At 40.0% G+C, this 12892-nt stretch overlaps 1 protein-coding gene across 1 annotated transcript in view; it reads right to left on the reverse strand.

Moving 5' to 3' along the window:
- The window catches only part of LOC117522986 (kinase non-catalytic C-lobe domain-containing protein 1), a gene marked incomplete at its 5' end in the record, with an annotated part of 118104 nt that overhangs the window by 36850 nt on the left and 68362 nt on the right, over positions 1-12892 (reverse strand). The window contains 4 exons of the mRNA XM_034184404.1: positions 3530-3644; positions 9173-9805; positions 11413-11549; positions 11621-11738. Of these exons, the coding sequence (XP_034040295.1) occupies positions 3530-3644; positions 9173-9805; positions 11413-11549; positions 11621-11738 (1003 nt within the window). The remainder of the gene's footprint in view (positions 1-3529; positions 3645-9172; positions 9806-11412; positions 11550-11620; positions 11739-12892) is intronic.

The raw sequence follows: 12892 nt of genomic DNA on the forward strand, positions 1-12892 counted from the left end.
TGTGGACCTAATGCAATTAGACTGCTGTGATTTGTTTTTTTTTGTTATTGATTGACTATTTCAATACTTTGATACAGCTTTAGTTTCAATATACTCCATAATGTACACATCAGAAGTGTGGATATGTATGTTGAGATTAGTCCCTTTAACTCTACAATTTGAAATGTAGACTAATTGTATGAGTATATTTATTTTTATATGATTGCTAACTGCAGGAGAACTGCAAAATATTTCCTCATCATCTACTGCCATAAAAAAAACAACTTGTCATACAAGCAGTATGATTGATTAATCCTATATTGCATAATTTAACTTGCTAGACAAGCTACAGGATGTTGAGACCATGAAACAACTCAAAATAAGCTACATAGTCAGTAATATTTGAAACTCTATTACAATGTAGTGGGAGTTGTATTAGCAGGTATGCAGTTTTCTGCAGAATGGGCTACTTTTGAAGCATTGCAAGTTATACTGAATAACTTAAACTTTTTCCTCAGCTTGCGTTCTGTTTTTGGGGAGCATGTTGGGCTGGTCTTGTTGCAGAGTTCTGGTATCCCCACATGGGACCACAGCAAAAGACGCCATATTGCAAGCTACTAGGGGAGTGGGGATGAATGTGAATAAATTATATATATATATATATATATATATATATATATATATATATATATATATATATATATATATATATATATATATATATATATATACGAGGTCTATTACAAAAGTATCCAACCTTATTATTTTTTTTCAAAAACCATATGGATTTGAATCACGTGTGATTGCGTCAGCCAAGCTTGAACCTTCGTGCGCATGCGTGAGTTTTCTTCACGCCTGTCGGTTGCGTCATTTGCCTGTGAGCAGGCTTTGAGTGAGGAGTGGTCCACCCCTCTCGTCGTTTTTTTCATTGTTTAGGAATGGCTCAGAGACTGCCGCTTTCCTTGATCAAACTTTTTTCAGAAACTGTGAGGCACATCCAAGTGGACACTATTCAAGAAATTCAGATGGTTTTTGATAAAAATTTTATGGGCTTCAAAGAGATTACGGAGTGTTACTGTCGCTTTAAGGACAGCCCAGAGCGACTGGTGGTGCGCCGCGCTCCGAAGCCGCCATCGACAGGCTGAGCGACCATTTCATTTCTAAACGGATGGCTGTATGGATCCGTGACCATCGTGTGCAGTTTCTCTGGTTATCACAAGAGCTGGACATCAACCATTTTCCGTCAGATTTCGCTTTTAACACGAGATTTTGTCATGGAAAGCTGAGCGGAGGCTTCGCGCGTCACGATGGATTCGCTACTGGAGCGAGACAAAACCACCTCGGTTTTGGTCTCACAGGACGGCTTTGAGATGGCGTTCATTTAGCTGTCGGTGGTTTTTCCATTGAGTGATTATCCAAGAAATTGTGGATGTGCCTGGACATGCCAGAACATGTCCTTGTAGGCTTCATCATGGCGTTGTTTTGCGCCATGCGGCACTGCCGCAACGCACAAAGCCTCTGCTCCTCTTTCCATGACAAAAACTCCTGTAACAGTGGAATGTGCCGTTCATTTCCAAACTGGACGCTGTGTTTTATCCGGGATGTCATCTGGCTAGCACAGGAATTGTGAAAAGACGTGGACATCAGCACTTTTTTGGCACATTGAGACAGACGTGCGGAGGAATTCCGCGCGTCACGGCGGTGCCGCATGGAGCAAAGCAATGCCGTGATGAAGCCTCACAGGACATGTTCTGGCATGTCCAGGCACATCCACAATTTCTTGGATAATCACTCGATGGAAAAACCACCGACAGCTGTCTGAACGCCATCTAAAAGCCGTCCTGTGAGAACAAAATGGAGGTGGTTTTGTCTCGCTCCAGTAGCGAATCCATCGTGATGCGCGAAGCCTCCGCTTGGCTTTCCATGACAAAATCTCTTGTTAAAAGTGAAATCTGCCGGAAAATGGTTGATGTCCAGCTCTTGTGATAACCGATTGTGATAAACGATGGTCACGGATCCATACAGCCATCCGTTTAGAAATGAAATGGTCGCTCAGCCTGTCGATGGTGGCTTCGGAGCGCGGCGCACCACCAGTCACTCTGGGCGGTCCTTAAAGCGACAGTAACACTCCGTAATCTCTTTGAAGCCCATAAAATTTTCATCAAAAACCATCTGAATTTCTCGAATGGTGTCCACTTGGATGTGCCTCACAGTTTCTGAAAAAAATTTGATCAAGCAAAGCGGCAGTCTTTGAGCCATTCATAAACAATGAAAAAAACGACAAGAGGGGTGGACCACTCCTCACTCAAAGCCTGCTCACAGGCGAATGACGCAACCGACAGGCATGAAAAAACTCACGCATGCGCATGAAGGTTCAAGCTTGGCTGACGCAATCACACTTGATTCAAATCCATATGGTTTTTGAAAAAAATAATAAGGTTGGATACTTTTCTAATAGACCTCATATATATATATATATATATATATATATATATATATATATATAGTTCAGTCAATTATGGATATAGACGGGTCTTCATGGCAAAACCAACACCATGGATTTGCTTCTCCCATGGACGGCCTTCTCCTGATCTTCTCATTTCACTCAAGACAATGACAGTGAGGTCACATTTCTGGACTTTGCATGAGATGAGACATGTTCACCTGTCTGGTCAGGACATATTTTTGTTGTCCATCAAGTTTCGTATGTTCCATGTACCAAATTTCATCACTTGTGTTTTTGCGTTTCTACCACAGAGCTGGTGACCATCTGGATGTTGTAGTCCATACAGGTTTAGATGAAGCTGACAATTTTTAGGGGACCTTTTCTAGTCCCCGTCCTGTTCAGGATGTGCAGAATGGATCCTAAGTAGGGCTGCTCAGTCACAATTGGAGCTACCGAAAAAGCCTCCTGCTTCTACCAAGCATCTGACGAATGACTCACACATCTACAGGTTGTGTGCCGGCTTAGAGCTAAGGTCTATCAGGTTCACAGTACCGCATGGTCCTTGACAGATTCTTAGCCTGGTGCAATGGCTGGGAAATCAAAGGCATTCAGGGTCTGAGGACCTGCTGCAGCCTTCATCTGATTTCACAGCTGTTGGGTTACAAGCCATCACCATCATAAAACTAACCTGTCTCAAGACGGTCTAATCCCTGCTCACGTTCCCTATGAGTGGGTGAACAATCCAACGCTTGGTGAATTCCTTATCAGCCATTGAGGAGTTCTTGTTTTTAAGCAGAGCCCTATTAGCCATCTTGGTTCAGGGTTACTGTTAGGCCTTCATTGTTGCAGTTGTGGTCATGGGGCACAGACGGTCCCCACCATACTGCATTTCACCCCAACAGGCAATCCCCTACTTGATCCTTTACATGGGTGTCACAACATGAATGAGGGGTTGGATTTGGACAGCCAAAATGGTACTTTATGAATGCACTGAAGGGCAAATCTAACTTTTCTTCTTGAAAAAAGTTAGTCTTTTCATTTTTTAAACAGTATCCAATTTCTTGGGAAACTTTTTGGTTTCCATGCATGAGCTCCAGAAATCACCTGGATAGTCAATATAGGATTGCAGTGATGAAAGGCATGCGTAGCACAGTGCCCATAGTTCATTGAATGTCAGCTTCCGTCCACAGCGAGCAAGTAGCCCCCTCAGAGAGATCCACTGTGTGAAAAAGTACAGAACAGCAGATTAAATAAAACCAGACACTGGTACCTCAATCAAACAGCCTTCTCAGCAGGCCGATCTCTGATATCTTATCAATGTGTCAAACAATTTTTGAATATGTTAAATGTAAGCAACGATTCACCATGGAGCACTTTTTAACAGCCGTTTTTTGCAATCAGGTAAACCTTTGCACAAAATGTGTAGGTATACACAGTTTACCTTAGCTGTGTGACATTGCTGGGTGATTGCCTGCTGCCATGATTTGATTTATTTATTTATTTATTTTGTGGTGGTTTGTTAGGAAAGACAAAGAATGTCTGGGTGATTCACATGCATTAAAATAAACCAATAGTAATAATAATAATAATAGTAATAATACTGCAATACTACTACTACTACTAATAACAATAATAATACAACTTTCCACAGGTTTATGTAGACTTGTTACCATGTAGTTTGAGTTCCAAATGCTGATGAGGAATTAGAAAATAATGGTTTTGTTTCATGGTTTAATAATGGTTCATTGTTTTCTGCTTTTGAACACATTGACAGAAATGTCTCACTCATGGACCCCATTCACTGTGTGTATGCTGCTTTGATCAGTGGCGGCGCTAGGAAATTTCTGTTGGGGGGCTAAGGGGGCTGGGTAAAAGTTGGAGGGGCTCCACAAAATGACGTCAAAATGAACAATATATAGTAAATTGCTTTATAAATACCAAGGTATATGTTTTGGTCACCCGTGCTCCTCTAAAATGTGGTATCAATGCACACACACACATCACTTCCTGAGCTCACCACGAGCTCAGGAAGTGGGCACTTGTTTTGGCTGAACAACGATATACAGCTTCTGTATATTCTGTGTTAGCGCGTGGCTGCGGCTGACGTACTTGATGAATTCCTGCACAAAAAGTAGTTCCCAGATAATTGTGATATATTCCTGTGAGATAATAAGTATATATCATCTAAATCAAATCTAAAATTTACCAGTAATAAAATTATAAAGATAAGTGAAGTTTTAAGAGTGGCCATAATAAATATTTAGGAAACCTAATTTTTTTTGGAGTATGGAGTTAAATTTGTCACATTAATACTTGCAAATGCACAAAGGGTGATTTACAAATATCCTTTGATTTGTACACATGTTTTGTGATTCATAAACACAAATTTCTGATTTGTAACTGTGTGGGTTTTTACAAATAAATGTTTATTTGCAAAACTGAAAATTCTGTTTTGCACCACCACTGGCTTTGATCATCTCTCCCCCCCCTATCTCTCTCTCTCTTTTACCACTAAAATCATGGGTTGCATGGTGGCTTAGTGGTTAGCATTGTTGCCTCACAACAAGAAGGTCCTGGGATTGTTTACAGCTTTGGTCTTTCTGTATGGAATTTGCATGTTCTCCCCATGTTCTTCTGCGCCCCCCCCCCCCCCCCCCCCCCCCCCCCCCCAGTGCTCTAGCTTCCTCTCATTTCACAAAGACATGCAGGTTCGGTGAAATGGAAACTACAAATTGCCAGTTGCTGTGCATGAGAGTGAGATTGACTTTGTCTGTCTATATGTGGCCCTGCAATAGACTGGTGTCCTGTCATCCTGTGCTATGACTGCTGGGATAGGTTTCAGTACCCCCTGTGATCCTTGACTGGCATAAGCATGTACAGAGAATGAATGAATGAGTTAAATTCATACAGAATTGAGCTGTGTGGATGTATGACTGAATCATTTCACTTAGAATGTAACTACTGTGAAACTATCATAATTTAATGTTTTACTTCTCTGCTTTATCAGATTTATTTGTGGAGAATGGCAAAAATTGACTCATTTATATAACGCTTTTCCATCTGCATAAGATGCTCAAAGCACTTTACAATAACGCCTCACATTCACGCCGATGTCAGTGGTCTCATTAACCATCCAGCAGGCAGGAGACACATCTGTGGAATATTACGTAGGCAAAAGAACAAATGTTCAAACCTAACATGAAAAGGTTTGTCCTGATTATCAGTCCTTCTAATTTGGTGTTACATCATGACAGCATTTGTTGTTTTCCATTTTTTGTGTTCACAAACTGGAGTGGATGGACTCATTCATCTGTTCACTCATTGTATTTTACAGTGTACATGTCACAGAAAAAAGTGAAGAATGTCCTTCAGAAGCATACCCATGACAATGTGACCACTGGCAGGTGAAAGTGTATAACATTGATTGTGCTGTTATAATAACATCTGTGGGTGGCATATGTTAGGCAGCAAGATAACATGTTTCCTCAAAGTTGCTGGGTTGGAAGTAGGAAATATGGGGATGCATAAAAATTTGACTGACTTTGATAAGGACCAAATTGTGTTGGTGAGATAAATGCGTTAGAGCATCTCCAAAACTTCAGCTCTTGTGGGATGTTCCTGGCCTGTAATGGTCAGTACCTGCCAAAGGGTGTCCAAAGAACTACTGGATGGTTAGCAGATCCTGGACAAATTACTGAAAATTATGAACAGGTGGTCGCAGAACAGTCGGCCACTTTTTACCCTTGCAAGGATATTAGAAGGGTCTTGGAGTGCCCTCCAAAAGTACTGGGCCCTTGATCTTTCACATATTTAATTTGTTTATGCCATTTCAAATACAAAAAGTAAATCAGACTTCTCAATACAAACATTTCTAAAATTACACTGGTCAACAATGGTTTTGTTACCTGGTGAATATTAGCTGATATAAGGTATTTCAGGTATGCTGATTCCAAATCTGTAATCATAATTTGTCTAGCACATCAGGTTCTTGAGTTATGCACATGCCAATATTTAGCTAATCTATTGCTATTATGGTGCTTCTCATGCAAATGTAGATTGTGTTAAAATTTTCTAATTGTAGAATAAAACAGAATTAGCACTAATTTGGATGATTTTGGGTTGCTGAATCCAAATATGGTAAAACAATTCAATCAATTAACTGCCAATATTGAGGACCAACATTGCCAGAAATTTGTAATTTTTTTTATAATGATTGCTTTGATCAGTCTACAGATGAAAACCAAGTTTTTGTGATACATGTACATCAAGTGATGGAATACTGCTGGAGCACTGAATACACACACACACACACACACATATATATATATATATATATATATATATATATATATATATATATATATATATATATATATATATATATATATATATATATATATATATATGTGTGTGTGTGTGTGTGTGTGTGTGTGTGTGTGTGTGTGTGTGTGTGTGTGTGTGTGATTAATCTAGCCTCAAAAATAGTTTGTTCAATGTTCTAAAATCAGAAATGCAAAATATGAAAAAAAGAGACCTAGAGATATTTGGCAAATGCATCAAATCTAGCACACTGCAAATGTTTATGAGAAAGGAACAATCTATCAAAATCAAAATCAAGACGTGGCCGGAACGAGTCCAACACACAGTTGGAAAACACAATGTAAAACACCAGGCATTGATTGATCCACAGAAAGTATACCTTCCTCCCCTGCATATAAAACTTGGCCTCATCAAGAACTTTGTGAAGGCAATGGATCATAGCTTAGATGGCTTTAAATACCTGAAGCAAAAATTTGGGGCAGTCCAAAGTGATGCCAAGCTTAAAACTGGGATTTTTGATGGACCTCAAATACATGAGCTTATTAGAGACAAAGACTTTCCATCGAAGCTCAGACCCCTTGAACTAAGAGCATGGGAATCATTTGTGCAAGGGGTACAGAATTTCTTGGGCAGCCACAAAGCCACAAACTATGAAGAACTAGTTGACAACTTGCTCAAATCATACAAACGCATGGGCTGCAGAATGTCACTTAAGATTCACTTCCTGCACTCTCATCTTGAGTTCTTTCCACCCAGTTTGGGTGATGTGAGTGATGAGCATGGTGAAAGATTCCACCAAGATATCTCTGAAATGGAGACCAGGTACCAGGGGCGTTATAATGCAAACATGATGGGTGACTACTGCTGGTTTCTACAGCGTGAAACGTCTGTGACTCACAAGCTCAAGAGCAAGTGTTTGGCTCACTTTTGAACTGTTAAGACTAATTGTGGAGTGTATTAATTTGAGTTTCCTCATAATGATTGATATTTTGGTATCTGTGTAATTTTTTTTCACCAGTTGTGTGTTCATTTCTAATAAAATCATTGAGAACAATTTGGCGACTGCCGTTTATTGGTATAGTCACATAATTCAAAATCTTGACGTGCTAGAGAAATTCTGTTTGCATATTTGAAATCAGCATACTCAAATTAGTCAAAATCAGTTGTTTCTCTTCAGGTAGCAGACAAAAAGTTTTTTTTTTTGTTGACCAGTGTTATCTTCCTGATTCTCAAACTCAAGACAAATCACCATTTATACAGCTTCATGATGAAATGGAGCAAAGAAGGCTTTTCTTTCACCAAACATCAAATCTAGGCTTGCATCACAGATGTACCTTTTTGCAAATCTTGCAAGTCTTCTTTTAAAGAAAATCCTCCTCTATACCACTTCATCATGAAGCTGTATAACTCATGATACAAAATGCAAAACATGCACTATGCACAATGTCTCCAATCACAGCCACATAAACCTACAACTTCTTCTGTGTTGTCTGGGTGTCTTGATGGCTTTCCTCACATTTCTCCTTCTTGCACAATCACTAAATTTTTTGAGAACTGTCTACTGCACACAGATTTACCATAGAGTGCCATACTGTTTATATTTCTTCAAAATTAATGTCAATAAAGTCCAAGACATATTCAGTGGCAGCTTTACCATAAGAAAGCCTCATCCACAACTATGTCTTAGTATGGTAGTGTCCTATGTATTATCCACAGTTAAATATTTTTTTTCTCGCTGCCCTTTTGACATTTTTATTTGTTGCAGGCAAATTTAAGTATAAGCCAGATATTTTGCAAAATAACTGCAGAAGATGGTTCTGGGGAGCATTAGCATGGGTTTGCACCCCAGCCATTCAACCTGGGCCCCCTTGACCCCCAGTCATTTTAAGCATTTTTCTTTATTTGCCTCTCACATGCCTGCCTGAACTTCTGACTAACCAATGCTTAAGTCCTACCCTCTGACCCACCAGTGTTTACCCTGTGGGGTCCATGGACTTGCAGGGGAATCCAAATCATTGAGGTTTTGTTTCTGGACTCCTAAGGGTTAAATCCTATCCTTTGACCTACCAAAGCTTAATTGTTAACCTCTGACCAACCAGTGATTAAGTCCTAAACTCTGACCCACCAGTGCTTAAAGTCCAAACCTTTGACCCATTGCTTAAGCACTCACATCTTACCCAGCAATGCATAATTCCTAACTCCCGATCCACCAATGCTTACAATTTAACCTGTGAACAACCAATGCTGCATATTTGTTTGAATCAGTCACAACTGTTCAAAATCAGAATCCCATAGAAAACACTCAAGCCTTTGTCAGGTATGCAGCAATTTCTTTGTAACAGATATAACAAGATATATAACGTGGAAATGAGCAATGCATGTGTGCAGTTTTGCAAACATTTGAAATGCGGTAGCTATTTGACCAACCTCATCTTGAGATTCTTCATTGAGGCACAGCATGCTTTTTGTCATGTGGTTATTTGGAACATAGAAGATGTTGCTTGATGTTTTTTCGTCCATAGAAGGCTCGTGTCCCACTTCTGCTTCATAACAGGAAGTGCAGCAAGTTTCAGAGTCTTTGGTGCCATCATTAATTTGACTTTCTTTGCTCATTTCAATCCTTGTTTCTCCACTGGGCAAAGTCTCTTCATTCTTTTGTGACACTTGGTCGACAGTATCTGAATTTAGACAATCATCACCATTGCTATGCACATAAGGCTCACAGGACTTGCCCCGACTGAGTCTTGTAAGCCTGTTGCTCCAAACAGATTCACAGCTCAAGTGTTCATCCTCTCCAATGTCTCCGATCTCTGTGAGGTCTGACACAGGTAAGCTGATGTCTCCATGAGCTGCAGGGGAAAGGCAGGCGGGGTTGTTGGAGTCTGGGACAGAGCAGGAGCGTTTCAGAGCCCCCCTCATCCTGCTGAACTTCTGATGAGGTCTCCTCTTTACTGTAGAGCTGTTCTGGGGTTGGTAGTCCATCTCCATGAAGATCAGGCTCTCTCCTTCCCTGCTGTTCATATCCTCAGCCCACAAAGATGAATCCCAGCCCCTGCACACCTGTAGATATGATTTCAAGAATCACATGGGGACATATTAACTAAATCATCATGAATTGCCTCAAAATTACAATTTTTTATAAATAGTTGACAGGAGTATCACTAAAAAGAGTTCCAACAAAAATATGTATCTCAAAATGGTTTAACAAGTATTTTGATCTAAGAAGGTTGTGGGATCGCTTCCCACCCAGGGCCTTCCAGTGTAGAGCTTGCATGTTCACATGAGGTCCATCCAGTTGCTCCAGCTTCCTCCCTCATCTAGTGGAGCAGATAAGTATGACTTTTGGCCAGAATTGTTCACATGGTTATGCAAGCATCAGATTTGGCATGAATGTTCTACATAAATCAGTGTTTGAGAAAAAAAAGTGCTAGCCACTTGAAAATCCAAAATGATGGCCAGGTAGGGGTCAATGAAGAATTACACAGGGGTCAAAATTTAAAAAATGCCCCATTCACATTGAAAGCTATACCATATTATGTGTCTGATCACAAAGATTCCAAAAAGGGATTGTTTGGGCTATCTATGACTGAATGTTATGGAGTTATGGGATAAAAACAGCAAGAATGATAAGAAAGGTCAGTTTCAGTTTGTACAGGGGTCAAAAATTAAAGTTCCTCCAATTTTTAATAAAAGTGATGCAAATTATTGGTTGAGTTAATAGGGTTTTAAAAAGGAATAGTTTGCACCATGTGTCATGCTTAGTTGTCATGTTACAGGGTAACATATGTTACATGTCATAGAATCCAATGTACGTCAACATTGTTTGACATTTACTCTGCAAACCAAGCATTCAACACAGTCAAAACTATTGCATTTATTAATGCTATTATTTCAACCAATAATTTGCACCACTTCTTACCAAAATTGGTGCAACTTTAACTTTTGACTCCCGTGCAAACTGAAACTGACCTTTGTCACCATTCTTGCTGTTTTTACCCCATTACTCCATAACATTCAGTCATAGATAGCCCAAACTATACCTTTTTGGAATCTTTGTAATCAGGCTCATAATGTGGTATAGCTTTCAATATGATTAAAGCATTTTTACATTTTGACCCCTGTGTAATTATTCATTGACTCCTACCTGGCTGTCATATTGGATTTTCAAGTGACCAGCAATTTTTTCTCAAACACTGATTTATGAAGAACATTCATGTCAAATCTTATGCTTGCATAACCATGTGAAGGACATACATGTTAGGTAATTGGGAAACTTTAAATTGACCGTATGTGTGCATGTGGGTGTGAATGTGTTTGTCTGTCTACATGTGGCCCTGCAATAGACTGGTGTCCTGTCCAGGGTCGACCCCACCTCATGTCCTGTGACTGCTGGGATAGGCTCCAGCTTCCCTGTCACCCTTAACTGGAGTGCATTTAATCATGACATTCATATATTGTCAGCTAAGAGTATTATAAAACATTTCAGGTCCTATCTTACTGTATGTGGCTGTCTGATAAAGAACATTCCAAGCTTTAAGCAGAAGTGTGATTCATGGGAGTATTTTGTTATTGAAATATTCACAAAGGATGAATAATTTTTCAGCGAGTCTTCTCCACATGGCGAGCAGGTATATTTGTCCTAGTTAGCCCTAAACTGGGCCACATACCTGGTGTCTGGACAGACCATTCGTATTTGCAGGATTTCCACACAGTTCTTTTGTATGATCATCTGAACTCAGTATTTCGAACAGACATCTGGGTTTTTGATGCTGCCATCTTGCTTCCCAGGAACATTCTTTTCCATCTGTAAATATACAAATACAGCATTTAGAGCTCTAATATTTCCCAGCATAGTGGAATATGGTTTAAAACTACCTTGAAATGTTGCTACTGATTCAATGGACAGCACCCGCCGTCCGACAGAAGACAGCTTCCGGCACACAGCTGCAGAAGAGGTATGAGAAAGCCTTGCTTCAGCCAGAAAGATGATGTCCTGTGGGAATATTAAACATAGCACTTTAGGCAAATATTTATGTTGTACTGAGTCTTATTCCTAGTTCTGCAGTGTTTTGGAATTTAAAAATTGTAATATGAATTCACATGTAATGAACATGAATATGAAATATTATCTGGCTTGCTTTGTGCTATACAACAGAAGAAAGACAAGTCTGTGATTCTGTCACAAAAGATTCTGATGTGTTTTATGGCCTAAACCTTGCATGTGTCATTATTAATTACAGCAGGGCTGCCCTATTTGGAGCCTGTGGGCCATATTTGGCTTGCACTGAATTTGATTTGGCCTGTCATGTTGCAGAGCATGATATTTAGAGCAAAATAGATATTTTGTATTTCTGCCCCAACAGTAGTGTGTTTGGGCATGCTGCAGATCCATATCTGACCCCAATTTTTGTAGAAACTGTTGGGTGCTGTGGAGTTTCTGTGATGATCAACCCTTTTTTGGATGAACATTGTCATCTAGTGGGCTGAGAAAACAGCATCAAATTCTTCATGAGGTTTCATTTTGCCATCACTAAGTCTTTGAAAAATGTTATGCATGTTCTGTCTGGGAGCATTTTGTGATGTGTAACTTAGAGCCCCTTTACACATAGTGTGAATACGTACAACTCCAGGGCAACTCACAGTGGTACAGCATATATGAGCGCACCACAAAACATCGCGCCGACGGGCAGGCATGCATGATGTCGGTGTGACAGTTCATGCACGCTGGAACACAGTGCCAGCAGCTGTGCAATGTGCGCAGCTGCTGGCACTGTGTGAAGAAAGAAATACATGCTGCAACAGTTCCGTGCACACGGGAACACAGCAGCTTTTCACAACAGCTGCACAATGTGGATGAAAAAAAAATTACATGCAACCCACACGAATCAAACCCGCACCTTCCAAAAGCTTGGATTTCCAGTCAGAAATTTTACCACTGAGCTACCGTCGCTGGCCTGTGAAAGGTGCAGGAAACTGCCTGATATCAGAAAGGAGATGGAAGTATTTAAAAAAAAAAAAAAAAACACACACCATATAAAAACACTCAATGAGAGGGAAACTAGAAATTAGAAGAGGAAATGTATGTCATCAGCACATATGTCATTTTGAAGCTGAAGAAGGAAAACTGTTGTATGAAGTTTCGGGGAG

Source organism: Thalassophryne amazonica, chromosome 13 (assembly GCF_902500255.1).
Source record: "Thalassophryne amazonica chromosome 13, fThaAma1.1, whole genome shotgun sequence".
NCBI classification, from domain to species: domain Eukaryota; kingdom Metazoa; phylum Chordata; class Actinopteri; order Batrachoidiformes; family Batrachoididae; genus Thalassophryne; species Thalassophryne amazonica.